Genomic DNA, 27,658 nt, shown 5'->3' on the forward strand with positions numbered 1-27,658 from the left:
GATGAATCATATTGAACTGTATAACCATGTGAGTCTTGTAGGGCTATGCTGAGGTGAGTTACCCCAAGCTGTGTCATTGTGAGTCCTGTAGGAATGTTAGGTTGAGTTGGACTGTGCATATGGACTCCATAGGGCCATGTTGGTTTGTTTTGCATTTAGCGGTAGCACCAGGACCCAAGAATAACAACACCGGGGAGGAATCATGTATCAGGAGGCAAGTGTGGTATTATGGACTCTGCGAGACAAACTGAACTGACTTGCCCAGCATCACTTACTCTAAGGGGCAGGGCTGGGTGCTGGATCCCTTGATTCAGTTGTTCATGCAGAGGGCCTCCGGGTGAGCTAGGAAGATGTAGACACTCTTTCCATTGGCTCCACACCTGCTTCATTTTGCCATTCATACCTTCTCTATCTGTCCTTCCCTACGGTTTTGCTTCTGACCATGGAGATCAGAGCCACAAGGGAAGGGGAAAGGGGGAGAATGTACTTTGTACAGGCATGATGGGGGCGAGGAGGGGGGACAGAGACCTCGGGAGTGATAAAAACTCAGAGAAAGAAAGAGACAGAAACCCAGAGAAGAGGTAGCAAGGACCCAAAGAGGGAGGAAGAGAGATTTAGGGAGAAGGAGACGAAGACAAAGACCCAGAGAGATGGGGAGACAGAGACCCAGAGGAAGGGGGTCAGAAACTCCAAAGAGAAAGGGAGATAGAGACCAAGAGTGGGAGATGGAGATGGGGGTGTGTGTCAGGCACCCAGAGAGGGACAGACACCAGAGTTTGGAGCCAGACCAGAGCACCCCCGAGAAAGATAACCAAAAAAGGAATAGGCAGAAAAAGTCAGTGCCTCTGAACCCAAGAGATACATAGTCTCTCTTCCATGGAATCACGAAGAGATCCCAAATCAAGGAGCACCACCCTATCTTCCCACAGCTCAGGAAGGATGTCAGACCAACTGGGGAGCCCACTCTATTTTCCAGGGGAGAAACCAGAATCTTAGAGCATGGGAGTGGCTTCCCAGGGTCCCGTGGCACATCCCCTTGAGCGAGGATTTATGGCAGGCTGCCTGACCCCACCTGTCCCATCAGCCTGCTGGTATTGTCCAGCCTCGTTTCTCACAAAGAAACTGAGGCTCAGAGGGGAGGGTGGGACCCAAGGGCAGGAAGCCAAACATTTTCAGAGGGCTTTCAGTACTAAAAGGGCATTTGGAGGAGGAAGGAGAGCAGGATGCTTCAATCACTAACATATAGGGCTTCCTATGTGCCAAAGCATCATCCAAAGTACTTTACTTGTATTAATTTATTAAAACCAGTGGTTTACAGAGTGTTGTTGTTGTTATTTTTAGCTATTGCCCCCCTCCCTTTTTGGGTCAAATGAAATCTTACTTTGATGCAGTGTGGCACATCAGAAGGGACCTGGTTTGAGGGACACACACATCTATGGAGTCCTCCTTGGCAACTCAAAATGCAGCTAAGGAATTCAGTCTGGAAACGCCCAATTTAATCCAACCCCCTTTTTATACAGAGTGACGGAAGAAGGTACAGATGGTGGGAAGAGTTTTATAAAGGTCGAAAGCCATAGAATCTATAGGTGGTCCCTTCCCTCTGAAATGGAAAGGCACATCTGGAGACAGAAATGGAGACAGACCCCCCTCACAGTGGCAAACACAAAGCAGAGTCTGGGACCCAGCATGGAGACCCGAAGAGGAGGGGAGACATGCAGAGAGGGGCCAAGACCTGGAGAGAGGACACCCAAGGGAAGGAGGGAGAGCAGGAGGGCAGTGGCCTGGGAGGGGGAGGACAGAGATCCACAGAGGCTGGGAAGGCAACCAGAGAGGAGAGGTCAGAGATCCAGAGAGAGGGAAGGGGGTAGAGGCCCAGACAGAGAGGGAGAGGGGACAGAGACCCAAAGAAAGAGGAGGGGTGCACAAACTGTTCTACTTTTCTTTGAAAACTCACCTGTACTACCCCATCAGGGACTGGAAGTCACACAGGGTCTCTCTGGTAGGGGGTGGGACCTGTTGGCTGCTTAGGAGTGGGGGGGGCAGTGTGGAGAGGTCAGGGAGGTGATCCGAGGGGACACTCAGATGGGGAAGTGCCCCTCCCCCACCCTCAATAAACAACCCACAGCCACCTTCTACAGCCTTCTACGTTGCCTTGCTGGGATGGGGAACAGGAGAGGGGAACACCCTAATCCGGGGACACCCTTCCTGCCACCTTACCATGCTATATTTAGGTTGAGGGAGGGGTATGGGATGACCCCCCGCCCCTCCCAAGATGGGTATCACCTTTCCTACTGAAATAGCTCCGGGGGAGGGGTGAAGGGCCTGGGACTCCAACTCCAACTGACCTCAGTCTGTCTTAGGGTCTCTCTCTTCTCACTGGGTTTCTGTCCCTCTCCTGAGATTCTGTCCCCTTCTCTCAAGTGGTCTGTCCTCTCTCTGGGTTTCTGTCCCCCCTTTCTCTCCATTTCTGTGCCTTTCCCATCTCCCTTTGTCACTATTCATTTTTTTTTCTCTGAGCAGGTCATTGTGTTCCCACATCAAATCCTTGTCTATCTCCAAGTCCAATAATACCTTGAATTTCTCTTATCTGAGCTCAGGACAGACCTTCTCCCCAGTCCCCACCCAGGAAATTCCAGCAGAGAGGACTCTGTGGGAGAACCCCCCCATATCCACTGTCTCCCAGGGCCTCGGGTCTTATCACTGCCCAAGTCCAGCTGGTTAATGTCTGGCCTAGGGCTCCTGGGAAAGTGGGGATGAGAGCAGAGGGTGGGAATCTGCCCAGAGATTGACACTTAATTGGCAAAAGAATGCAAAGAAATCTCAGGCCCAGACTCCTGGCTCTAAGGAAAGAGGGAGCTGCTGGTCAGGACTCCTGGGTCTGAGGGAGGATGGGACTGGGGATGAGGACTCCCGAGTCTGAAGGAGGAGGGGCTGGGGGGGAGGACTCCCGGGTCTGAGGGAGGAGGGGGCTGGGGGCCGGGACTCCCGCGTCTGAGGGAGCAGGGGTTTGGCGCCTGGCCTCCCGGGGCTGAGGCGGGCCAGGAGCTGAGCGAGCCAGGCCGGGCTGCCGAGGTCTCGGCTCGCGCGTGGAAGGCGGGATCCCCCGGCCCCTCCTCCGCCGTCGGGCGCCGCCCCGCCCCGCCCCCGCCCGGGCCCCCCGGAGAGTGTGCCGCGAGGAGCCGGCGGGCGAGCGGGCGTCCCTGCAGCCAGCGAGCGGGAGGAGGAGCCGCGCCGTGCCCGGGCAGCGGAGGAGCCGAAGAGGGCGCCCCAGGTAAGAGCCTCCGCGCCTCCTCCCCGCCGGGATTCCGGCGTCCCGGTCGCCCTGCCCCCGGGTAGGGAGGGACGGGGGCGGGGCCATCGGGGGCGGGGCTTGGCGGAGGAAACTGAGGCAGGAGCGGAGTCCTCCAGATACGCAGCCGCTTACCCCCAGCGGGATCTCAGGAGACCAGACCCCCAGGCCAAATCTTCTTTGGGAGAAGGGGGCTGGGAGTACGTCATTCTGGATACCTGGGGAAGAGAGTCCTGAACTCCAGAACTCCCAGGTCTGAGGGAGGAGGGCGCTGGGTGTCTGGACTCCAGCATGGGAGGGAGGGAGCTGGGGATCTGGCCTCCTGAAGGAGGAGGAGGAGGCACGGAACCGGCACTTCTGGTCTGAGAGAGGAGGTAGCCGACTTCTGGTCCTGGTTGGATCGGCGCAGTTGGGTCCCTTCACAGCCTTCTTTCCATTTTCCCATCTCGGAGCCAAGGCAGGCAGCTACTCCAGGTATGTGCGGTAGAAGTCTTGGACGGGCCCCGGCCTGTCCTGTGAGGATAGAACATTCCAGGAAGCAGCCTCAGGGACCCAGGGCTTCTTGAGTGTGGGCCCTCAGGGACCCGGGTGTCCAGATCCGCGCCACCCCCGCCCTGTCTGGGAGATGAATGGGCCATGGAGGATGTAATCTTTTCCAGCCTCCTCTATCCCCCCCCCCCCCTCCCCCCCCCCCCCCGCCCCTCCCTTCACCTCCCCCATCTGCTTCCCATCCCAGCCAGGAGCCATCACCTGGTCAAGGAAGGGGCCTCTGGAAAGGGGGCGCGGCCTTGACTCTTGGGTACCCTACACTTTAAGAGGAACACTGGGAAGGGGAGTGCTCAGGTTCCCTCCCCCACTTGCCCACACAACCTGCCTGTTCCCTTTTCCCCCTAGGTGGCTGCCCCTTCCCTCCCCTGAGATGTCAGGAAAGAGGGGACCACCTGTGTCCCCCACAGGGGCCCCCCCAGAGCCTGGGGGCCCCCAGCACTGGAGCCTGGAGGTGGAGGAGGTGCTGACAGGTCTGGTAACCACCTGCTGCTTCCCACTTCTCTCCACACCACTTTCCCAGAACCACAGACTTCCAGAATATTGCAGAGAAACTATAGGATCCCCACCCTCACCACTATCTCCCAGCCCCTGGTTCATTTTTTTTTTTTTTTTAAGATTTTATTTATTTACTTGTCAGAGCCAGCACAAGCAGGGGGAGTGGCAGGCAGAGGGAGAAGCAGGCTCCCCGCTGAGCAGGGAGCCTGAGGGAGGACGCAATCCCAGGACCCTGGGATCATGACCTGAGCCGAAGGCAGACGGACGCTTTACCAACTGAGCCACCCACGTGTCCCCCCTGGTTTATTTCTTGGACAGGGAAACTGAGGCCCCACACAGGAGAGGAAATGTCTTGCCTTCTCAGTGGCAGTTTTGAGCTGAACTTGGGTCTTGCTAGGATACCAGAACATGGCTTTTCTCAGAATTTTGGAACCTCAAACCTCCTCTAGGCTGTAGGACTTAGGGTCCCTCAGGGTTGTAGGTAGGGGTAGGATGCAGGGTGGAGTTGCTCTGACAGGGCTCAAGTCCTACTTCTGGCATTTGCTGGCTGTGGGATCTGGCTCACCTCTCTGAGCCAGTATTTCTCCATTTGCTGATTTGTTGGCTATTATTAGCAATAGTAGTAGAATAATTATGATTAATCTAGAAGTTGGGTGTTATCTAAGTCCTAGAATATAAGGTCCCTCCAAGGTTCTAGAACAAGGGCCTCCCCATGGTTCTGGAATTCAGGTCCCCCTGGAGTTCCCAACCTCTGTCCCCCTCCCCCACTAAGTTTTTATCCTCATCTCTAACCCCAGCTTCCCTCTCTATCCTCAGGTGCTCGGCGAGATGCTCCCCAGCCCCTCCTGCTCCCTCCCCATCCTCCTCCTTTTCCTCCTCCCCAGTGTCCCAATGGAGCCCCATCCCCCACCCTTACCACTGCCCCCATTTCTAGCCCCTGAGTGGGACCTCCTGTCTCCCCGAGTAGTCCTGTCCAAGGGTGCCCCCGCTGGGCCCCCTCTACTCTTCCTGCTGGAGGCCGGGGCCTTTGGGGAGCCAGCAGGCAGCCCCGCCAACCGCAGTCGGCGAGGGGTGAGCGAGACGGCACCAGCAAGTCGCCGGGGAGAGCTGGCTGTGTGTGATGCGGTCAGCGGCTGGGTGACAGACCGCCGGACAGCTGTGGACCTGCGTGGGCGTGAGGTGGAGGTGCTGGGCGAGGTTCCTGCGGCTGGAGGCAGCCCCCTCCGCCAGTACTTCTTTGAGACCCGCTGCAAGGCTGACAGCGCCACCGAGGAAAGTGGCCCTGGTGGGGGTGGGGGTGGGTGCCGGGGTGTGGACCGGAGGCACTGGGTGTCTGAGTGTAAGGCCAAGCAGTCCTACGTGCGGGCATTGACTGCTGATGCCCAGGGCCGTGTAGGCTGGCGATGGATTCGAATTGACACTGCGTGCGTCTGTACGCTCCTCAGCCGGACTGGTCGGGCCTGAGGCCCATGCTCAGGAACTGGGCAGGCAGAGGAAGAAGACAGCTGGATGCTGAGGGACCTCAGGGGTGGCCTGGCTGCTCTGGGCCTCAGTTTGGGAACTTGTGAAATGGTCACAAAATCACAGCTTTCTGAGTTGGAGAGCTCAATCGATGCAAGACAGGTGGTGAAACTAAATGGGGTTTTGAAGGATGAATAGGAGTTCTTCTGGATGAACTTGAGGGTAATGATGATGATAATACTCAATATTTTCTGAGTGTCTACTGTTTATCAACACTAATACACAATTTTTCAGATCAACTCTGGTGGATTTAACCATCAGAGGAACCTCGGCTTCTAAGTTGCTAACCACTTGATTTCAGAGGACATCTTGCTCACCCTGGAGAGAATGACAAGGAAGTGATATGTCAAGAAGTGGGTGGGGGAGTGTAAAAACGGACACGTAAGCAACTAGGTGGGGACTGGGGTTTGAATGAGAAATCTTACTTCGTCATATGGGGCGAGTGTTGGCTTAGAATGTTCTCTTTTGAGGCAGTGAGCTACCCATCACAGGAGCACAAGCAAGGTTGAATGATAAGAGGTCAGGATGCTAGAGAGTTTAACACTGTTGGGGAGTTGGAGTCAGGTTTCTGCCTCCTTTTCTGTCCCAACTTTTACCCCATATTGGGAAAGAATTAGACCTTAGAATGGTCAACCTTGAGTATGGCATAAGGTTCTGACCAATTGACCTGCTCCTGGCTAGGATCAGGGGTCATGTGGACAGTGATAGGCTTTGAGTGGGCCAGGAAAATCCAAAAGGAGAAATGGCTCCAGAGACCTGAATGAGGGGTTCAGTGGGACCAGGGGCCAGGTTGCAGAAGGTAGCCTCAGTTTTCCCCATCTGAAGAATGGGTTAGTGGGATGAGCTAGTGGGAGCTGAGAAGGCAGAAGCTTGACCAAAAGGTCTTTAAGGCAAGGAAGTGACAAGGGAAGTCAGGGGTAGACTCCACACCTTCAGGATACCCCTTCATGTATCACCAGTCCATAACTTAAGCCTGTTGCCAAACCACGCAGCGCGTGCGCGCGCACGCACACACACACACACACACACACACACACATTCTTTTAGAACCAGCTTCAGGCTAAGGACTGAAACCATAGACATCCCCCATCCCCCCGCCAACACAGACTGGGCCCCTGGGAAGGGTAGGGGTGGCAGGGCTGGGCCGGGTCTGGCTGCCTTTGTTTCTACATCGCTGTGTTTCTAGGTCTGTGGTTCCCACTCTTTTTTGTCACCTCCCTCTCTGTCTCTTGTCCCTGGGTCAGTAGCTCTCTGTCTCTCATTCACTGTCTCTCACCCGTTCTTGTCTTTCTTTCTCATCAAAGCTCTTTCCACATCCCCTCCCGTCTCTTTTTGCTAAGTATTTCCCTGTGTATGTGTCTGTGGGTCTCTCCCTCGTCACCCACCCCCATATCCAGGTGGAAGTTTTCAACCAAATCAAAGGCAGGCAGCACAGACGAAGCCCGAGCCCCAGGCTCACTCCTTCAGCGCACACAGGGAGGGAGGGAGAGCCCTGGGGAAGTCTGGAAATCGTTACCCCTGAGGTAGGCAGGACTGGCAGAGGGAGGAGGGGGCTAAGAGAGTTGGGACCCTGTGAGAAAGGGGGCTGTTTCTCCTGGATTCCCTGATGGCGGTGGGTGGTCTCTGTCCTCCTCCCCCTCTGGGTCTCTGTCTCCCCCAACCTGGAGTCTCTGTGTCTCTAAAACTCCCTGCAACTCTGAGCTTCTATTCCCCCTTCCTCCCGCCTCCCTCTTTCTGCCCTTCTCTCTCTTTCTCTCTCTCTGGGACTCCCCTCCCCCATTTCTCTGAGTTTCTGTGCCCTTCCCTCAAAGTCCCTGTCCCTCTGTGCCTGGGTCTCTTTCTCACTCTATCCAACCATCCGCACACCTGCAGGCCTTCCATTGGCTGAGTTCGGGGGCGGGGGTGGGGGGCGGGTCCTGTTACCTGGGGCAACAGCAACAACAAGCCTGCCCCTGCGTGGCTACCCCGCAGGGGTGGGACCATGGCGGGGCGGACCCTAGCTCCGCGCTACGGTCCCCCACGGCCCCCAATCTCTGGGACCGAGGTGCCTGGATCCTGGCCCAGCGGGCATCTCAGCAGCAGTGGTGTCGCCCACCACCTTATCCCGTCTGTGCCCTTTCCCCCGCCCACTGTGCAGGTGAGAGGACGCTAGGTTCCTGGCCAGGAGGAGACTGGGGGCCCAGGCTCCCGTGTCTGCAGGAGAGGCCTGGGGGTCCAGACACCTGCTGAGAGAAAAGTGGATTCGGGGCGTGGACTCCTCTCTGACTGAAGGAGGAGGGTCCCCGAGTCCCGGGTCTGAAAGAAGAGGGGCCAGGGAACCTCGATGCCTGGAACTGGAGGGAGCAAAGGGTTGGGGACCGACCGGGAAGGATCAGGGCTCGCGGGCCGGACTTGAACCGTTTTAGCTGACGTCCTTCTCCCCAGTCCACGGTCGCGGAGCCCCTGCCGCCGGCCGCAAAGCAGGATTTGCACATCTGGGATTTTGACGAGGTCATCCGCAGATGGGAGACAACCTCTGGCTCGGCTTACGTGCCTAAGACCCACGGCGGGCCCTACGCACAGCCCAGGGCCCCAGAGCCTTCGGACCCCACGCGGACTGTGGGGATCAAGGAGTTAGAAGAAAAGGTAAGGTTCTGGGATGCAGAGGTCCGCCGGGGACAGGGCTGGGAGGGGATCGCCCTGGAGTACCGTGCGCCCTCACGGTGGATCCCCGCGTCGCCTTCCCGCAGCTCAGACACCGCGGCTGGCGCCTCCCGCTGATCACAAAGCACCAGTTTAGCGAGACCAGGGCGCAGTACACGGGCTGGCCCGACCCGGATCAGCAGCGCCCCACCTTCTACGTCGGGCCCCAGCCCCTGGAGCTTGCGGAGCACCTTCGCGGAGGCCCTTCCCAGGTAGCGGACAAGACCCGCTGCCGCCGTGGGACAGAGTTCGTAGCGCCTGGGGCGGGGTCGGAGGGGCTCTGAAGGTAGGGACCAGGCTAGGAGACCCTGGGGTGGAGAATTTTGACTCTGGGGTCGTGGCCAAAAGGTCTGGGACGGAATCAGATTACAGAGTCTGGGGGTGGGGCTTGGACCTTCTGAGGTAGGGTCAGGAGGAGGAGGGGGCTGGAGACCGAAATCCCAGCTCTGAGGCTGGGGCCACAACCAGTGAATCCTGGGGCGGGGCTGGGAGGGGTTCTGAGGCCGGGGTCCGAGCTCGGCGGCGGACGGTACGTGGGGGCGGGTCTTGAACTTCCCGAGCCGAGGTCGGGAGGCAGGGCTGGGCTTTCCCGGAGTGGATGAGCTAAGGGGAACGGTTGCCGGAGGTGCGGCTGAATTCCAGAGGCGGGAGGTGGAAGCCAGGAGTCTGGGGGCGGAGCTGGGAAGGTTTTTGTTTTGTTTTGTTTGTTTTGTTTTTGTGGTTGGGGGCTGGGCTTTGTGTTCGATGACCCACAAGTGTTTGGATTTTGGAGTAACCCTTATAAGGGTTCTGATTTGGGGAGCGAAGCTAAAGTGCGCTGGCTTGCGATTGGTCAGGAAGGACTCGGATTCTGGGGGCGGGTGTGAGGGCTGTTGGGTCGAAGGAAAAGGGATCCTGAGTCTGGGACCCAGGGCCCGGAATGCGGTATGAAACCTCCTTCTAGCTCATTCTGTCCTCCCCGGATCCTCCTCAGGCTTTAATCCCCTGGACAAAGAACCCCGAGCTGGCCGGCCGGTCTTTCACAGTATCTGACCAGGGCGTCTTGGACCGCCATCAACTCTATCTGACCACCTCAGCCAGGGACCTCCGGGCCTACCCGAAGTGAGCCTGGGTCCTCGCTCGGCACCGCCCCCGGCATAGGCCGGTGCGACGCCGAACCCGGGTGTCGGCTCCCCATTGTCCGACTCAGGAGCCTCAGCCTTCAGCTCCCGCACGCTCAAGACCCAGAAGTTCAGACCCCAACCCGTACCTTTTTTTTAGCACCCAGGTATCCTTAGTGTCAACTCTCAGGAATATGAAACCTGCCGCTTGCCCAAGAAGGGGTTCGGGACCAGGGGCGGTGCCCTAAGGGTCTAGGGCGGGGCCTACTTTGGTTCCTAGATACTCTTTCCCAAGGATTCGAAAACTCCAGATTCCAGGCCCTTAAGGACCTCGAGACCCAGGAAGCCAGGTTAGGAGTCCCCAGCCCCCATCCTTCCTGAGGGGTCCCCGAATCCTACAAATGTGTTCTTGCCTCGAAACGCAGGAGTTCAGGTCTACAGCCTCCTCAGAACGCGAGGTCTGAACCTCAGCCTTGTCCCTAGGATCCAGCTGTGCCTTCCCTCTCCTGCCTCCCTCACCAAGAGGAAGGAGTTGTCCGGATATCCCCGCAAGGACTCGCTGACCTACTGGAGCTTTGAGAAGGCGCCTCAGGCCTGGGGCCATGACCCACAGAAGCCACCCTGGCCGTGCCCCTCTCGGCCGCCAGGGATGCGCGTGCCCCATGTCCATCCGGTGACGACAGCCGTGCCACACCACGGGGCGTTGTCTCTGGCTCAGGAGTCCTACAGACCCCCGCTGCACCCGCTCCTCCGGCTCGACCGTTTCTGCCCGCTGGAGCTGCCCTGGGGCGGCCCCCACTGGAAGCCGATGTCGGGGATCTACAGCGTGCCGCAGGCCTACCGCACTGAGAACTCCAGCTACGGCAGCAGGAAGCCAGCCCCCCTGTGAGCCGGCAGCGCCAGCCCCGCCCCGGACACGCCCCCCGGGCGCGAGCCGAGCCGAGAGCACGGCCTCTGGGGCCCCCCCCACGGGGCGGGGCTAAGGCCGGGAACCCCGCCCATGACGTGGGAGCGAAACGGAGGCCAGGACCCGGTGGGCGGGGCGAATCCCACACTTGACCGCAGGGTTGCCGGGGTCGGGGAGGGAGGTGGGAGCTGAGCCGGGAAAATGTACTTTGGGGCTGTGGGCTCGCGGGCGAGACACGCCCTCTGCGATAGAGGGGGCGGAGCTTCTTAGTCGACGACAGAGTTAAATAGCCTAAACCATGCCCATTGCTGGGTTCGGCTCTGGGGGCCTGAGTGTGGGGGAGATGGGGCTCCCGCTGAATCCCTCGTGGAAGGCAGGCACGTCTGCGTGCAGGTGGAACCCCGCCTCTGGGCACAGAATCCAATATTGAAGCCACGCCCCCCAGAAGAGGTTAGACTGGCACCGTGGCTTTCAGTCTATAGCAGGTGGAGGGGGGCTGAGGGCTCAGGGGATCACCATTCGAGGGTCCTTGGGAGGGGCGACCTTCAGCCTTCCGCTGGCTCCCACCGTGATGGGCAGAGACGAGGCCACACCGCCGGGGGCAAGGCCAAGGGCTCCCCGTAGCCTAGTCCCTGTGGCCGCAGCGCGACTTCGCTAGCACCTGAGGATTGAGTCCGGGAAGTCAGCTTCACCTCGGGCGTCTCCCGCTTCTTGGCGTGGGAGCCCCTCAGGAAGTGGGGGTAAGGGGCACTCCACAGAGCCACTCCTGCACACCTCCCTGACCTTTTCTGCTTCTCGCCCCCGGAAAGATTAGTGTCCAGGTTACCCCATCATGCCGCCACCCCCAGTGGCCTTGCCGCCCCCACAGCCTGCAAGTATAAGACCAGGTAAACATCATAGGGGAGGCACTGAGGATGGAGACGCTCCAGGTAAGACTGTAGGACGCCCCTAGGCACCTTGCAACTCCATCCAGGCCACAGCTGGCACAAAGAGGGAGAGTCCTGTGACCTGATGGAAGCTTCCTTCTAGAAGGGTGGGGACGGCCAGCAGGCTTCTGGCCAGCAGGGCAGCAGGTGGAGCAGGGCCCGAGGGTAGGAATCTGCAGTGTTGGGAGTACCTGGGGCTCCCGAGTACTGGAGCAGGGGCTCAAAGTGGGAGGGATGGTCCCGAATGGAAGATGCCAGGCAGGGGAGCTGGGTCCCGAAGGTGTCTGTGTGGGGGATGGGAGGGCAAGGGCTCAGGGTAGAAGGGTCTGGCTGGCCCTGAGACACTGGCCTTGTCCCAGGGGCTGCTGCTGTGGCTGCTGCTGAACGTGGGTGGGGTGTGGGCATCCAGGGGGCCACTTCGGCCACTATGCCGGCCCATCAACGCCACCCTGGCCGCCGAGAACGAGGCCTGCCCGGTCTGTATCACCTTCACCACCACCATCTGTGCCGGCTACTGCCCCAGCCTGGTGAGATGCGGGGGAGGGGGGGCAGCCCTGCTGGAGTGGGAACAGGTGCTGCCCCCTCAGCTCCGGGTGGGTTACTCAGGGCCAGGCCCACATCAGATGGGAAGCGGCAGCCGGGATGGAAGGGTGGCCCGCCCCCTGGGCAGGGGCTGGGGAACTGGGGAGTCCGAGCTGGGCATGTGGGAGGGAGGGAGAGCACAGGGGGTCTGCTGGACACCTGAGTCTGTGACCTGTGGGGGGCAGCGGGGGAGCTCGGGGGGGGGGGTGCTGACCACAGGTGGATAGCCGTGCCCCCCCCCCCCCCCACCCCCCGGCCCACAGGTGCGAGTGTTGCCGGCCGTCCTGCCGCCTGTGCCCCAGCCGGTCTGCACCTACCACGAGCTGCGCTTTGCCTCCATCCGGCTCCCTGGATGCCCGCCTGGCGTGGACCCCATGGTCTCCTTCCCCGTGGCCCTCAGCTGTCGCTGCGGGCCCTGCCGCCTCAGCAACTCCGACTGTGGGGGTCCCAGAGCCCAACCCTTGGCCTGTGACCGCCCCCCGCTCCCAGGCCTCCTGTTCCTCTAAGGGTCCCCCCCACACCCCAACTCCTGGAGCCAGCAGATGCTTCTTTCCTCCCCTCCTAATAATAAAGGCTTCTCAAACTGCACTCAGGTGGTCTTTTGTCAGGCTCAAGGTGCATGCACGCGTGTACACACACACACACACACACACACACACAGACACACACAAATGGGTCCAGTTTCAGGGACGCCTGGGTGGCTCAGTCCGTTAAGCGTCTGACTCTTGATTTCGGCTCAGGTCATCATGATCTCAGGGTCATGGGAATAGCTCCGCACTGGACTCCACGCTGGGTGTCCTGGAGCCTGCTTAAGATTCTCTTTTTCCCTCTCCCTCTGCCCCCACTGCCACCCCACCCTCACCGCTCCATGAGCTCTCGCTCTAAAAAAAAAAGAGAGAATGGGTCCAGTTTCAGAACCATTTTATATAAAGTTACAGTGTCAGAACTCTAGTAGAAAACAGGGTGGGGTGGGGTGGGGAGAGGGCGAGGGTGACATCAGCTCAGGAGGTGTCCATGGTTTCGCCTTCTGTCGGGAGAAGGAAGGCCAGGTGGTCAGTGTGGCCCAGGGAGCAGGGCCTGAGATCTCCAGATCAGATACCCGCCTGCCCTCTGGGGCGGGTGACCCTGGGGACAGGCGCAGCAGGGGACACTCACTGAGCTCGTTGAAGAGAAAGGCATCCTGGTACTCCTTCATGTACTGCGTGGAGCGCGACTCGTCCAGAAAGAGCGAGTAGACCCGTTTGATGTCATCCACCTGCACTTCCGTGCCCTGACAGGGGATGGTCAGACCTCAGTGGGGCCCCTCTCGGGGAGGTGGGTCAGGATGGGGACTCTGGAGCCAGACTGCCTGGGTTCGAATCCTGCCTTGGCCACCTCCTGGCTCAGGGCCCAACCCCTCCAGTCCTGGGTTTCTTCATCTGGAAGATGGACTGGACGGCGGTAACTCAGAGCTGACAGACATCTACGAAGCACCTGCTAGGTGTCAGGCCAGGAGATACAGGTATAAACTCCACTGACCCAAGTTTCCGGCCTTTGAAAACCCCTGTTCTGGGACTAAATCCAACAATGCGGTCGGAGCCCTTGGAGCGGTGACTGGGGCACTCACTCACTCACTCACTCACTCGGGCTGGCCCTGGGGGCTCCCTGGGCTGACCTTGCGTTTCCGGCACACCAGGCTGGCAGCCGTGATGAGCTGGATGGCGTAGCGCAGCGAGGTCTCCAACCCGATGCGTGTCAGCACTGTGTAAGCATCCTCGCTCATTTCTACGTCTTCCTCCTCACACCTGTGGGCAGGTGTGGGGGGGGGGGTGTCAGCCAGGGCCAGGGCGCCTGGCCGGCCCTTCCCCCCCGGGGCACTGCGGGACATCCTGGGGGACATGTGGAGTCTATGTCCTCAGAACCACAGAACGCTGAGCAAGAAGGGCCAGTGAGGCACAGGCTGGGCCTGCAGCCTGGGCCCCCCGACGCTCCCCAGCCAGGGCTCTTTCCCCAGCCCCAGATCAGACGCCATTACTTGGATGCGCAGCCCAGCCGTACCTCCTGCAGACCCATACACCTTCCCCCTCAGACCTTGCCGCCCCCACTTGCCAAACAGGGTGGGTGCCAGCCCTGCCTCTCAGGCCCGCAGCCTGGTCCTGCCCCAGAACACCAGCGGCTCTGCCCATACCGGATGCGGAGGATCTGTTTTGTGTCCTTCTCACTGTAGGGAGAGGTGGAGACGATGAGCAGTCGGTCCAGCAGGTCGATGGGGATGCCATGGGGGCTCTGGTAGCTGGTACCCCGGATCCTGGGGAGGAGGGGGTCAGGGAGGGCTGTCAGGGAGATGCTCCGAGAACCAGCTCTCCATTTCCTCTCCTCTCCACCCCCACCACGGCCCACTCACTGGGCAAATACCATTTAACCTTCAGCTCATGGCTGCTGTCACCACCGACAGTGCAGCTGCCCCCCAGCTGTGTCACCCCCCCCCCCCAGGGCTGGGCTGGTTTTAGCTAGGTATCTCTATCTGGGATTACTGGATCAAGGTCCCACTCCTCTGCGTGACGTAGAGCTCCACAGGGAAGAGACTGCCGGTCCTATTCCCCGCTGCACCCGGCCCAGCACAGGGCCCGGGAGCTAGAGTGGATTCTCGTTATTCATGGTATTTACGTTCTATAAAGTGGGGCAAATGCTCAGCAGCAAATGATGCACCACCGCTTCTCCGGGACGTACACGGTTAAGTTCTTGTGAGCCTCTGATCACAATATTTTTGTCAACCAACCAACATATAACCTGGTTCTATGTGTTTCTATTTAAAGACATCTTATTTAACAAACGTCATTGACTCACGCCCTTTGAACTCATGGCTAACGGCTAACACTCTGCATCAGGCCTGAATGAAGCTCATCTAACACACACACTTTCTCTATAAGGCGCATCCACCCCAGCCTTTTGCTTAGGGGCACTGGGCAGCGACGGGCCCCTTTAGACACGAAATCCCCAATAAAAGGCATAAAATGTGGCAAATGCGACACTAAACAGATCGGGAAAAGGACACTCATTTACAGCAGGTGAGCTGAAACCAGAAGGCAGGCAGGGTGTCACCTTGCACGACCTTGGTTTGGAGTGTCCATATCGGGGGACTCAAATGTGTTGCCTCTCCGCGCATGTCTGCACCTGAGCCCCAGAGTGTCGCCAGTACGGACTGGGGGGGGTGGGGGGGGCTTACAAATCAACGTTAGTGAGAGGATGCAGACTCCCAAATACATGGTGTGCAGATAACGAGGAGTGACTTGGGTTTGCAGCCTGGCCCGGGAGGCGCCCCGCCCTCGGCTGGTCTCTCCCCGTCTGGTTCAGAGATCCAACTCTGGCCCTGACACCTTCTCCGTGCACGTCACGGGGCCTAGCTGTCCTCACCTGTAACAGGGGGCTGATACAATATCCACCTCCTGAGCTTATTTTAAGGGTCCGAGCGGCTCACCCGGGAAACAAGCCAGGGACAGTCTGCCCATTTGCCCCCTGCGGTGATGACGGGTGGTCCTCCGGGCCTCAGCCTCCTGGGGGCTGTTGACCCCCACTTCCTCCTCCCTGTCCGCCCAGGACACAGACGAGGCAGAGAAGAAGGCCAGCTGGGACGACAGGGCGAGGGGTGCTGGCAACACCCTAGGGCAGAGGTCCCCAAGCTTTACCAGAACCTGGGGCGCTTCACGGCTCGGGAATGTTTCCCAGGCATTTTTAAGCCAAAAGTAGTATTAAGCTCTGTTCTGTAAAGTGGTTAGGGAAAAGCGAACTAAGTGTAGTGATTTACGCAATGTCCAACACACATCTCTGTGCATCCCTCAGAAACTTAAACCATTCCGCAGCACTCTGTGTGTTCTGCAGCACGCTGGGATGCCTCGGCACATGGTTTGGGAAGTGTAGCCCCCGGGGTTTCGGGAACAAAGACAGAAAGAACATGGTCCCTCAGCTTCCTTACGGAGCAGAGCTGCCTGCCTACCGCCCTGAGCACCCGCCTACCTTGTTTGAGGGAGAAGCACAGCCTTCTGTCTGGGCCCCGGTACTTGGGGGCAGCCTTGTTGCAACACCTAAGCCCACACCCTTCCTAGCAGGGAGCTAAACAAACATGCCCTGGTTACCCTGTGCCTATACCCACTGCCTGGAGCACCCCATTTTCCCAGAGGCCTCTGAGGGACGGGCCAGCAGCTGGCTTACCGGGTGATGCCACGGTTGGTGGCCATGATGAGGACCGGCGCCATGTCACTCTCCAGGGCCCGATTGAGGAAGGAGAAGCTTTCAATGTCCAGCATGTGGACCTCGTCGATAAACAGCACCTGGGAGCCATTGAGGAGTATGTCAAACCCACCACCCGAGCCTCTCTCCTCCCATTTCCCACCACCACAAGCCGCCTGCCCCGGCCATGCCCCAGTACTCACCCCAGGGATGATCTCTGCCTTGCCCTCCTCACGCCACTCAGCCACCTTGGCATTGATCTGCTCTCGGACTTCTGACTTGATCTCCCCTGTGTCGCCTGAGGGAGGCAGGGGTGGCGCGGGGAGGATCAGGCAGGAGACAGGGACCCAGGGCCGGAGGGTGGACCAAGATAGAGAAAGATGGGACACCAGGGACAGAGGGAAGAGAGACCAAGACTGGAGTGGCAAAGGGACAGCAGGGGTGGGAGTCCCAAACATCCCATAGAGGAGGAGGACCGGACGGAGACAGAGAACCCAGGAAGAAGAGAGGGCAGGACATGCAGGCCCCCGCTGAACCACCCGAGAGGGACTGACAGCAACAGAGTGGGAGACACGAACCAGGGGGTTGTGCTAGAGGGCGAGGAAGGGGGGTTGCACAGAGCAGGGCCAGTCTGAGGGGCCTCACCTGAGAAGAGAGCCAGGAAGCCCTGGGTGCGGGAGTTGATGACATCAATCTCATGCAGGGACACGGTGTGGACCACCTCCTTGCGTTTCTGGAGCTCTCCATCTGGACACTGCACGAACTTGGTCTATGGAGCCGGGGGGGAGGGGGGGGAAGGAAGGAGAGACAAGGGTGGAGAAGAGCATGAAAGAGGGCTCAAAGAGGCCTGCGTAGGGGGAGATCGGACTCTGGACTCCTTGGAATGGAGCTGAGAATCCAGACACCCCAGGTCCAAGAGTAGTCATCACTAGGGGATTCAAGAGCACTGAAGGATCGGGGGTTCCCGGAGGACCTCGGAAACCATGAGCAAATGGGCCAAGGTGAAGGGCCTTGGCTGTCCCAGAGGGTACAGGGAAGAACCAGGAGTGCCAGGGACATGGGGTTGGGGCGACTGGAGGATCCAGACCCTCTGGGCCATGGGGGTGATGGAGGAGATGCAAACATCCTGGTGCCTGGGGTGAGGGGACCCCCAGAGCCCTGACCCACCTGAGAGCCCATGGCATCATAGTCTCGAGCACGTGTGAAGGAGCGGCCCAGCTTAGAGATCTTGCCCGTGGCCTTATCAATGGTGATCACATCCCTGCAGGTGGCGGGGGTGGGGGGGAAGGAGGGTGGAAGTGAGGACGGGAAAGGGCCCAAGATCCCCCACCTTGGCCACCCAGTGTGGCCCCCTGCCACTCACCCGGCCTGGACTTTGTCCTTGGTCAGGGATTCAATCATCTTGGTGCCCAGGTCATATATGGTCTCCATCTCTGTGGTCTTGAGGGTCAGCTTGCCTACCTTAGAGCCCTGTGTATTTTTTATACATTTATTTATTTATTTATTTAAGTAATCTCTACACCCAACGTGGGGCTCAAACTCATGACCCCGGAGATCAAGCACACTCCACCGGCTGAGCCAGGCAGGCGCCCCTGGTTTTACATTTTTGAAGGGACGATGCATCCATGGATTTCTTCTGTAACAGAAATCTAACTTAAAGAACTATCTTGTGGGACGCCTGGGTGGCTCAGTCAGTTAAGTGTCTGACTCTTGATATCAGCTCAGGTTTTGATTTCAGGGTCTTGAGTTCGAGCCCCACGCTGGGCGTGGATCCTACTTAAAAAAATAAAAAGATAAATAAAATAAAATCAAAACTATTTTGTGGGGGGTGGACGCCTGACTGGCTCAGTCAGAGGAGCATGCGACTCTTGATCTGAGGGTTGTTGAGTTCCAGCCTCACGTTGGGGGTAGAATTTACTTTAAAATAAAAAAATACAATAAAAGAACGATCTTGGGAGTGGCTTTCTCTATGTTTAAATATTCTCCTATCATATTTTTAAAATTCAAAACATAATTGCCGATGGATGGGACTAATTTAGGAGACTGTGGACAGGGGTTAAAAGTGCAAGTTGAGGGGCACCTGGAGGGCTCAGTCAGTTGGGCGTCTGCCTTCTGCTCGGTCATGATCCCAAGGTCCTGGGACCGAACCTGTCATCAGGCTCCCTGCTCAGCGGGGCGTCTGCTTCTCCCTCTCCTTCCACCCCCACCCACCGGCTCGTGCTCTATCTCTCTTGCTCACTCTCTCAATTAAATGAATAAAATTTTTTTTTTTTTTTAAATTGCAAGTCAATGCAATCATGCGTCTGAAACCTATTTCCATTGAGAATGACGAGCAAATGAAAGAAGAGGACAGTGTCCACGCGACTAGACACAGGAACAGAAGGTGACTCGGTGTGAGGTCAACAGGCTTGAAGCATGTTTAAGCTTTCCATTATTTGGCATGTTACCAGCAACTACAACTTAACATGTAAAAGAGAATTACAGACGGAGAAAGCACAGCCTGGAGAACCCCGCGCCAGGTGAGAGAAGCCAGCCGCGGCAAGTCCCCTGCTGCAGGACCCCGTGTGTAAGAACCGCCCAGAACTGGCAAATCCATGGACACGGGAAGGAGATCTGGGGCTGCCAGGGGTTGGGGGCCGGGCAAAGTCCTACTTTTTCATCTTTTTTTTTTTTTTAAAGATTTATTTATTTATTTGACAGAGTCATAGCGAGAGAGGGAACACAAGCAGGGGGAGTGGGAGAGGGAGAAGCAGGCTTCCCGCGGAGCAGGGAGCCCGATGCGGGGCTCGGTCCCAGGACCCTGGGATCATGACCTGAGCCGAAGGCAGATGCTTAACAACTGAGCCACCCAGGAGCCTCTCTACTTTATCTTGATGGTGGTTCTAAGGGGATTTGCTTTATAATAACTTACTAACCACATGATTATTTTACGTGCTTCTTTACATCTGTTTTATATTATAAGGATGTTTTTATTCTCAGCTTAAAAAAAAAAAGGGAGCAAATCACAACGACCATGTAAGCTGGATAGGAAATGTCTTTTAGTGCTAAGCTCCATAAAATCTCACAGAACAGGTTCTTAAGCCTGACCTTTAAGAATTAACTGTGAGAGGGGCGCCTGGGTGGCTCAGATGGTTGGGCGTCTGCCTTCGGCTCGGGTCATGATCCCGGGGTCCTGGGATCGAGCCCCGCATCAAGCCCCGCATCGGGCTTCTCCCTCTCCCTCTGCCTCTCTCCCTGCTCATGCTTTCTCTCTCTCTCTTTCTCTGTATCTCTGTCTCAAGTGAATAAATAAAATCTTAAAAAAATTAAAAAAAAAAAAAAAGAATTAACTGTGAGAGAGTGCAGAAGCTCTTTCTGCCCACAGGGCCTGTCCCCATGCTTTGATGAAACCGCCATTTTGCACCAAAAAAAGAAAAAAAAAAAAAAAAAGAATTAACTGTTAAGAGGGGGCGCCTGACTGGCTCAGTGGGAAGAGCATGCGACTCTCGATCTGGGGGTTGTGAGCTCGAGCCCCATGTTGGGGGTAGAAATTACTTAAATAAATAAAACTTAAAAAAAAAAAAAAAGAATGAACTGTGAGAAACTTCCAGACCTTCTCTGTCATGACACCACTTGGTTTTAACTGCTCACGGTGTCACTCGCAAGTGGATAAACTGTCACTCTACTGACCCCCTCCCCCCACACCGTAGGCACGTAGAGGGCTCCCAACCTGTAGCTCAAGCAGTCCACGGATTCTGCCGCCCCGCCCTCCAGGCCTGGAGGAGGCCTAGGCTTGCAGCAGACTCACCGTGCCCGTCGCTGGCCGGTCAATCTGGATCTCCACCACCTCCCCTTCAATTATCTCAGTCTCCTCCCTAGGCAGAGAACAGGTGTGAGCAGAGAGCCCAATGCCTGGGCCCTTGGGAATGGCTAACTCCCATGAGCCCTCGGGCAGAGAACAAGTCAAATAGGGCAGGGGTCATCCTGAGGCCGCTGGAGGCTGGCTCCATCCCAAGCTGGGTCCTGTGCTTACTTGATGCGAACGCCGATAGACCGCCGGAAGGCCTGTGTCAGCGCCTCGGTCTTGCTCATCTCCAGCGAGAAGATCTCACTGCCTGCGATGGCTGTGAACGGGGTGTCAGGGCCCAGGGCCTGTGCCATGCCTGGGGAACAGGTGGTCTGGGTAGGTGGGCGCAGCCTGGCACCAGGCGACACCTACTCTAGGGCAAACCAGCTCTCTCCATCCTCGGGAAGGAGCGTAGCTGAGATGGACTCAGAGCTGGGGGCAGACACGGAGACGCGGAGAAAGCTGGGGATGGCGGGCTGCGTAGGGAGGCCTAGTTTCGAGCCCCATGCTGCCCAGAGGGCCAACTTCATGACCCTATAATCTCGCCACACCTGTCTCCCAACCTCTAGGAGCTGTTTAGCCTCCAGGCTCGGGGGTAATGAGCAGGTAGAGGCCCAAAGAGGGTGGAAATAGTCAAGGGTGGTGGCTCTAAAGCCAGACCGCCTAGGTTCGAATCCTGGCTTCACCGCTTAGCACCGTGTGATCCTGAGAAGCCTTGTCTGCTCTGAGCCTGTTTGTCTCTCTGTAGAATGGGGACCACAACAGAACAAGCGCTGGCGTGGGAGGCACCCTGCAGAGAAGCGATCTGGGGGCAGCAGGCAGGCACTGGTGCTCAACCATGAACCTGCCACATGACCGGGAACCAGCCCGGGGACGGGTCTTCTGTCTGACCTGGGGTTGGCTGGTGGACAGCGGGGCTGATCCTGCGGTCACTCCAAGCACCACACTGAGTCTCACAGACAGGAAGTCACTGAACCCTTCCAACCAGTGTGAGTTGGGGACTCTTCCTAGTCCCCTTTACAGACATGGGCCACACTCTGTGCCGGGCAATCCCATTCCCTATCGTCTGCCCGGGAGACTCCCAGACACCCTGCAAGTCTTGGCTCAGGGCCTGACTTATCTGGGAAGGCTCTCCTGATAACTGTCACCGCATCCCTCCCTGCTCCCTCATTAGGGTCAGGAGCCTACTCTGTCCATTACAGCACACACCACCCTGGAAGGAACTGTGTCCCCAAGCCTAGAAACTCCCTAAAGTCAAGGCTTTGGTCTTACTCATCTAAGTGTCCCCAGTGTCTGGCCCAGGACCCCTTCACTAAAGAAGCAACGGTCCACATTAAAACAAGAAATGTGGGGTGCCTGGGTGGCTCAGTCGTTAAGCCTTCAGCTCGGGTCATGATCCCAGGGTCCTGGGATCAAGCCCCACATCGGGCTCCCTGCTCATCGGGAAGCCTGCTTCTCCCTCTCCTGCTCCCCCTGCTTGTGTTCCTTCTTTCACTGTCTCTCTCTCTATCAAATAAATAAAATCTTAAAAAAAAAAAAATAAGAAATGTGCTAATGTCTCATCATGTCGCAGCAGAATGTTAAGGATATGACTAAGTTCTGGTCAATAAGATATAAGCAAAAGGGTGTGGGAGTCCCAAGACTGCTGCTTAAAGGGAGCTACCTTTAAAGGGAGGGAGGTACACAATCACTGCAAGATCCCTTTCTCCTTCCTCCTACATGAGAATATAGGTGGGAAGGCTGGAGCTTAGGCAACCCTCTTGGAACATGAGGTGACCCTGACATGGAAGCAAGTACAGAGGATGTTGAGGTGAGAAGGCAGAATACTTTATGGAACTGCTCAACAAGCCCTAGGTGGCCTATGCTCAGAAGCTTCTATGTGAGAGAATGAATCAGAGGGTTTACGCCCCTGCCATTTGCAGCTATCTGTTAAATGTGGCTGACCTGGATTTACACAGTAAGGATTATCTGGCAGAGACCAGAAGAGCTCCTGCCCCGACAAGCTTCTTACCCATGGCGATGGCCGTCTTCCCGGTGCCTGGCTGGCCAGCGATGAGCACCGCCCGCCCTGCGATCTTCCCTTCCCGGATCATCTCCAGCACAACACCAGCTGCCCGTCGGGCTGCCAGCTGCCCCACCATGCCCTGCGAAGCCTGTGGGGTGGGAGGTGAGAGCACACCAGGGGACTTCCTACTGGGCTGCCACCCCATTTCCCCCACCTCCAGGCCAGGGAGACAAAAGGGCATGCTGTTGGCTAGGACTTCGGGAAAAAGCTAAAAAAAAAAGCCAAACCTTTTCCACCCCCATTTTTTTTTTAAACTAATAAAACTCTACACGTGGTTAAATTTTATAGATAGGTAGCCAAAGGTCTGGGAGACCCTAACACTCCCTAGGGCCCTGGGGACCCCGTGCCTGAGGCCTCCCTGGATCAGCCTTCCCACCCCACCGCCCTCAGCCCTACCTGCCGTGGCTCCAAGGCATCGTCCAGCCCCAGCCCCCGGATGTGGGAGTGCGCACCTGTGTCAGGGGAAAGAACCAGAAGACAGTTACCAGCCAGCTCGGGATAATGTGTGGCCTGAGGAAAGGGACTTCGTCTCTCAGTCCTGGTTTCCTCCTTGGTCAGATGGGCAGTCCGAGTCTCTACCTCACTGGGAGGATGGCTGGTCGGGGTAAATGCTTAATAAATTGGAGCTGCCCTTAGGATACAGCATAGTGGCCCAGAATCACTGAGACCTGGTTAACGACATCATCAGATCAGGATCTAACCGTGACAGCTAACGATCACAATTACTTTACGTTTATAGCCTAAGGGGCCCCACAGATTCTTATTTCATTCCATGTAACCCTGAGAAACAGAGTGCTAGCTATTACCACCCCCAAGGGCTTCTGGGGCTCAATAACCTCCTCAGGCCCTCACTGACATGAAGTTGAGGAGGGAGCCCAGAGAGGTCAGGCCCCTTGCCCAAGACCACACAGCCGAGCAAGAGGTAAAGACATGGGATTTCAATGTTTCACACTGGACCAGGGCTGGGCAAACTATAGCCTGTGGGCCAGTCACTTGTTTTTGCAAATAAAGTTTTATCAGCACACCGCCGTGCCCATTCCCTTACACACTGCTTGTGGCTGTTTTCACACTGCAACAAGAGAACTGAGTATTTTCCACAGACAAGAGATTTACCGTCTGGCCCTTTAAGAAAAGATTTGCTGACCCCAGCACTAGATTGTAAGCACCCTGAGGGCAGGTACTAGGTGCAGTTAGTGTCTAGGAGTCCTCAGCTCCAACAGCGCCCGGCCCTCTGATAGCTGAAACGTGTTGGCCCCTGCACTTCAAGGGCTTTATACGCCTGACCTTATGGAATCTTATATCAACTCATGAGGTGAACCACCTTTGCCCCATTTTGCAGATAAGGACACTGAGAGCAACTAGCCTCTTGCAACAGAAGTGGTCCCCAGCAGCGGCCTCCAGAACCCATGTTCCTAGCCACAAGCTCTTTACCTCAGGGCCTCTCTTGTAGGCAGAGTGAACGAATGTGCACGAACGAGTATAGTCTCCTCCACGCAGGTAAAGCTCTTTGTGGAGGCTACACCCTTCTGGCCCACTACACCCCAACCTCGTGCTCCTGGATTCACAGCCTACTCCGTGGGTGAGCTGGGACCCGTGGCTTGACTGCTCTGAGTCTCGGTTTCCTCGGCTACAATACAGGATGACAGTCGCTATGCGCATCTCCTGGGATGGCTGTGAGCACTTGGCAGGTCACGAACTCATGTGTCCACTGGTTATCTGTTTAGCGCACAGCCAGAAATGAGCCAGACCTCATCCCTGCCCTCATTGAGCTGATGCCACGGTTTGTGCTGAGTGATGGGACAATCAGTTCTGGGCCAAGCCCAGCAGGCACTCCTGGGCAGGCTGGCTCTGTTGTGGGCAGGCAGGGTCTGGACGTGCTCACTCACCGATACGCTCAATCCTCGTCACATCTCGGATCTCTGGGACCTTGGTTGTGGCCGTCTGGGAGCGGACGAAGACATGTCAGAAGAGTCAGATGATCCCAGTTTTCACCACCTCCTCCTCTGTCCCTCCCGCCCACGTCCCGGGAGGCAGTCCTCTCCATTCCTTTTCCCCACAGGCAGGCCAACAGCCCAAACATCCGTCACTCCCACCCTTCTCGTTTGTCACCAACTAATGCTGGTTGGTTGACCTCAGTACACTGAGTCCCAGAAAGACAAGGACCGTGTCTGTCTCATTTATAGTTCTGTCCCCAGGGCCTAGCACATTATTTGGTGCCCAGGAATTATTTGGTGAAGGAAGAAGTCCTCCCTGCTCCCATGATTGGAAGGACAGACATCAATGCTTGCCCCCCGATTGCCCAGCCCCCTTGTACCGCGCTGCCCAAATCTCTGTCACTAGGCCTTGGCATGCGCATGTCCCAGAGTCCAGCCTGCTCTCCCCGCCTCCCTCACTGAATGAGATCAAGCGACGCTCATGAAGGGAGGCCCTCCCTGACCTCTGCCCAGCCTGACTTGTTCCAGGGTCTCTGGATGTCTGGACAGAATGAAAGGTCTCCCTTGGGAGCCCGATCTCCCCATGTAATCTCACATTTAGGAGGGAGACTGTCCGATCAGTGTTCTCGGCTCCAGTGGATGGGAGTCCCATGAAGGGCACAGCCTACCTCTTGCTTGTTCACTTGGGGTTCAACATTTGGGGTTTGGATGAATGATGTACTGAAGTCTGAGCTGATTCAACAAGCAGGGACTGAGTCCTCTGGTGTCCCCAGCTCTCTGAAAAGAGGAGCCAGCGACCATTTCTTCTCATACAGGGGAGAGAGATAAGTACCCCCTGGGACAATTCAAGAACCCCCAGAAGGTTCACACAAGTGTTCACAGCAGCATTATTCACAAAAGCCAAAAGGTGGGAAAATCCAAAATGTCCACCAACAGATGAACGGATAAGAAAAACGTCGTTATGTCCACACTGGAATATTATTCAGCCATAAAGAGAAAGAAAGTTCCAACATATGCTGTAGTGTGGATGAACCTTGAAAACATCATGTGAAGTGAAAGAAAGTGGACACAAAAGGTCACATATGGTATGATTTCACTGACATGAAATGTCCAGGATAAGCAAATTCATAGAGACAGGAAATACACTGGTGGTGGCCTAGGGCTGGGGGTATGAGAGGATTGGGGGATGATGGCCAAGAGCTACCTACAGGGTTTCCCTCTTGGGAGCATCAAGATGTCCTAAAACTGACTGAGCTGACAGTTGCACAACTGTGAACATACTAAAAGCCACTGAACTGTACACTTTATTTTTTTTTTTAAGATTTATTTATTTATTTGAGAGAGAGAGCACACATATGGAGAGGGAGAGGGAGAAGCACACTCCCCACTAAGCAGGGAGCCCGATGTGGGACTCGATCCCAGGACCCCGGGATCATGACCTGAGCCAAAGGCAGACGCCTAACCGACTGAGCCACCCAGGCACCCCTAAACCGTACACTTTAAATGGGTAAATTGTATGGTATGGGAGGGGCACCTGGGTGGCTCAGTCGTTAAGTGTCTGCCTTCGGCTCAGGTCATGATCTCAGGGTCCTGGGATCGAGCCCTGCGTCGGGCTTGCAGCTCCGTGGGAAGCCTGCTTCTCCCTCTCCCACTCCCCCTGCTTGTGTTCCCTCTCTCGCTGTGTCTCTCTCTGTCAAATGAATAAATAAAAAAAAATCTTTAAAAAAAATTGTATGGTATGTAAATTATATCTCAATAAGGCTGTTAAAAATCTGGGCGGTGGGTCCTAGGCTGTATTATTATCTGACACTGGAGTTTTTCACAATTTCTTTCTTTCTAAGTTTATTTCTGTAAGGAATCTCTACACCCAACATGGGGCTTGAACTCATGACCCTGAGATCAAGAGTCACCTGCGCTCCACTGACTGAGTCAGGTGCCCCTCACGATTTCTAGCAAAGGAAAGGAAAGCCTAAGCAGCCAGCCTGCTGACTCAGTCCCTTGGCCACCTGCCCCCAACCCTTCTTCCCTCCCACAGGTCTCTCTTCTTCCACCAGGAGAGGAGAGGAAAGCATCCAACCCAGTGGAAGCCTCCAGTCTCTGGAGTTTAGACTGTAGCCACCACATGGTCACAAGCTTCCCTCCCACCTATCCTCTCCTCATAAAAGGCTAGAACCAAGAGCAGTGGACACTGGCCCCAAACTATCAGAAGACTCAGAACATAGCTCTACACATCGCGACACATCCTATCAGACACTGTTTGTGGCAATAAATGGGCATGGATCCAGAAGTCCCAACTATGAGCAATCCCAACACAAACAGACCTGCCTCCTGCAAGGCCTTCCTTTTCACCAGAAGCCTCTCCTATGCTGTGCTGCCCACTGACCCCATGGAAGCAGAGGTTATTTTATTTTATTTTATTTTTTAAATATTTTTATTTATTTATTTGACAGAGAGAGACACAGCGAGAGAGGGAACACAAGCAGGGGGGGTGGGAGAGGGAGAAGCAGGCTTCCCACGGAGCTGCAAGCAGGGAGCTGCTGAGCAGGGAGCCCGATGCGGGGCTCGATCCCAGGACCCTGGGATCATGACCTGAGCCGAAGGCAGACGCTTAATGACTGAGCCACCCAGGCGCCCCAGCAGAGGTCACTTTAAAACTCGGCATCCACTATCCCCTCAAACTTCCAGTACTTCATCAATGTCCATGGGACCTGGGTCTCAGGAGTGTGGCCATCACCTTTCTTCTTCTGCTTCTGCTCCCCAATCCACCCCCTTTGCCATGGCAGCAGCCACAGACTCAAATTCCAACCCACCCCCCACACCAGTAACTATCGCCCCCACCCCTCCTCCATCCTGACCAGGGTCACTATGGGAACCAAGGTAGCCGGAAGCCCAATTCAACCCCCAAGCTAAGGCCACATCCCTTTTTCATTCAGATGTTTCTCAAGCAAGTGCCAGGGCCAGTGTACCCGGTCTCTCCTTTACAGAGCTCATGCATTCATTCATTCATTCATTCAAACATTCAAGTGATAACCTACTGAGCGTCCGCACTGAGTATTAGGTGCTGAAATATGAAAATGGCCCAAACAATCCCATGACAAGATCCCCAGCCAGGTCCCCTTCCCCACAGACACCCTCCAGGTTCTCAACACTCTTGTGTGTGGCTCAAGGCTAAGCAACTTCACACTCTCAAGCACACAGGACAGGTCCTCACCTGAGCTTCCTCCTGTAGTCAGGTGCCATTCATACCATCAACAACCCAAGGCCCCTGAATGGCCTGAAGCCCAAGATACTACAATCCTCATCAAACTTTAGGGCAAAAGTCTGCAGAACTGGCTACCGGATTGTGCCCAGAGGACTGGAAGATCGCACCACTGACACCTTGAATACCACTTGAATCCAGGATTCCAGGATACCAGCCCCTCAGACCCAGGAGCCCTCGCCCCCAGCCTCCTCTCCCTCAGATGCAGGAATCTTCACCCCCAGCCTCCTCATCCCTCAAACGCAGGAGCCCGGGACCCCAGGCCCCTCCTCCCTCAGACCCGGGAGTCCAGACCCCCCAGCCTCCTCCTCCCTCAG

General features: G+C 56.5%; 4 protein-coding genes across 4 annotated transcripts in view; 3 read left to right on the forward strand and 1 right to left on the reverse strand.

Moving 5' to 3' along the window:
- Window positions 1–3,383: 3,383 nt before the first annotated feature.
- NTF4 (neurotrophin 4) lies at window positions 3,384–6,064 on the forward strand. The gene is made up of 3 exons (XM_021681259.2): window positions 3,384–3,763; window positions 4,184–4,313; window positions 5,150–6,064. The coding sequence occupies exons 2-3, from the start codon at window positions 4,209–4,211 to the stop codon at window positions 5,795–5,797; spliced, it is 753 nt and encodes a 250-aa protein (XP_021536934.2). The 5' UTR covers window positions 3,384–3,763; window positions 4,184–4,208; the 3' UTR covers window positions 5,798–6,064.
- A 1,771-nt stretch (window positions 6,065–7,835) lies between these two features.
- Window positions 7,836–11,872, forward strand: LOC110572703. Its single transcript, XM_044911359.1, has 5 exons — window positions 7,836–7,991; window positions 8,279–8,479; window positions 8,584–8,748; window positions 9,510–9,637; window positions 10,162–11,872. Exons 1-5 carry the CDS (start codon window positions 7,836–7,838, stop codon window positions 10,523–10,525), a joined length of 1,014 nt encoding a protein of 337 aa, XP_044767294.1. The 3' UTR covers window positions 10,526–11,872.
- On the forward strand, window positions 11,458–12,639 carry LHB (luteinizing hormone subunit beta). Its single transcript, XM_044922129.1, has 3 exons — window positions 11,458–11,472; window positions 11,829–11,996; window positions 12,315–12,639. Exons 1-3 carry the CDS (start codon window positions 11,458–11,460, stop codon window positions 12,555–12,557), a joined length of 426 nt encoding a protein of 141 aa, XP_044778064.1. The 3' UTR covers window positions 12,558–12,639.
- A 307-nt stretch (window positions 12,640–12,946) lies between these two features.
- The window catches only part of RUVBL2 (RuvB like AAA ATPase 2), a 15,167-nt gene continuing 455 nt past the window's right edge, over window positions 12,947–27,658 (reverse strand). Inside the window, exons 2-15 of the mRNA XM_021681257.1 lie at window positions 24,035–24,089; window positions 22,545–22,600; window positions 22,095–22,236; window positions 20,270–20,399; window positions 20,045–20,111; window positions 17,621–17,727; window positions 17,425–17,518; window positions 16,903–17,026; window positions 16,461–16,555; window positions 16,240–16,358; window positions 14,219–14,338; window positions 13,706–13,835; window positions 13,207–13,321; window positions 12,947–13,078 (exon numbers count right to left, since the gene is read on the reverse strand). Of these exons, the coding sequence (XP_021536932.1) occupies window positions 13,053–13,078; window positions 13,207–13,321; window positions 13,706–13,835; window positions 14,219–14,338; window positions 16,240–16,358; window positions 16,461–16,555; window positions 16,903–17,026; window positions 17,425–17,518; window positions 17,621–17,727; window positions 20,045–20,111; window positions 20,270–20,399; window positions 22,095–22,236; window positions 22,545–22,600; window positions 24,035–24,089 (1,380 nt within the window). The 3' untranslated portion in view covers window positions 12,947–13,052. The remainder of the gene's footprint in view (window positions 13,079–13,206; window positions 13,322–13,705; window positions 13,836–14,218; window positions 14,339–16,239; window positions 16,359–16,460; window positions 16,556–16,902; window positions 17,027–17,424; window positions 17,519–17,620; window positions 17,728–20,044; window positions 20,112–20,269; window positions 20,400–22,094; window positions 22,237–22,544; window positions 22,601–24,034; window positions 24,090–27,658) is intronic.

This window comes from Neomonachus schauinslandi, chromosome 16 (assembly GCF_002201575.2).
Source record: "Neomonachus schauinslandi chromosome 16, ASM220157v2, whole genome shotgun sequence".
NCBI classification, from domain to species: domain Eukaryota; kingdom Metazoa; phylum Chordata; class Mammalia; order Carnivora; family Phocidae; genus Neomonachus; species Neomonachus schauinslandi.

What these genes read in the sequence shown, in the direction of transcription:
- NTF4 (XM_021681259.2), top strand. Translation starts at nt 4,209, where the DNA reads ATGTCAGGAAAGAGGGGACCACCTGTGTCCCCCACAGGGGCCCCCCCA. An exon ending in AGGAGGTGCTGACAGGTCTG is followed by an intron (nt 4,314 to 5,149) that starts GTAACCACCTGC and finishes CTCTATCCTCAG; the next exon opens with GTGCTCGGCGAGATGCTCCC.
- LOC110572703 (XM_044911359.1), top strand. Translation starts at nt 7,836, where the DNA reads ATGGCGGGGCGGACCCTAGCTCCGCGCTACGGTCCCCCACGGCCCCCA. An exon ending in TCAAGGAGTTAGAAGAAAAG is followed by an intron (nt 8,480 to 8,583) that starts GTAAGGTTCTGG and finishes GCCTTCCCGCAG; the next exon opens with CTCAGACACCGCGGCTGGCG. An exon ending in GACCTCCGGGCCTACCCGAA is followed by an intron (nt 9,638 to 10,161) that starts GTGAGCCTGGGT and finishes CCTCACCAAGAG; the next exon opens with GAAGGAGTTGTCCGGATATC.
- LHB (XM_044922129.1), top strand. An exon ending in CCGGCTACTGCCCCAGCCTG is followed by an intron (nt 11,997 to 12,314) that starts GTGAGATGCGGG and finishes CCCGGCCCACAG; the next exon opens with GTGCGAGTGTTGCCGGCCGT.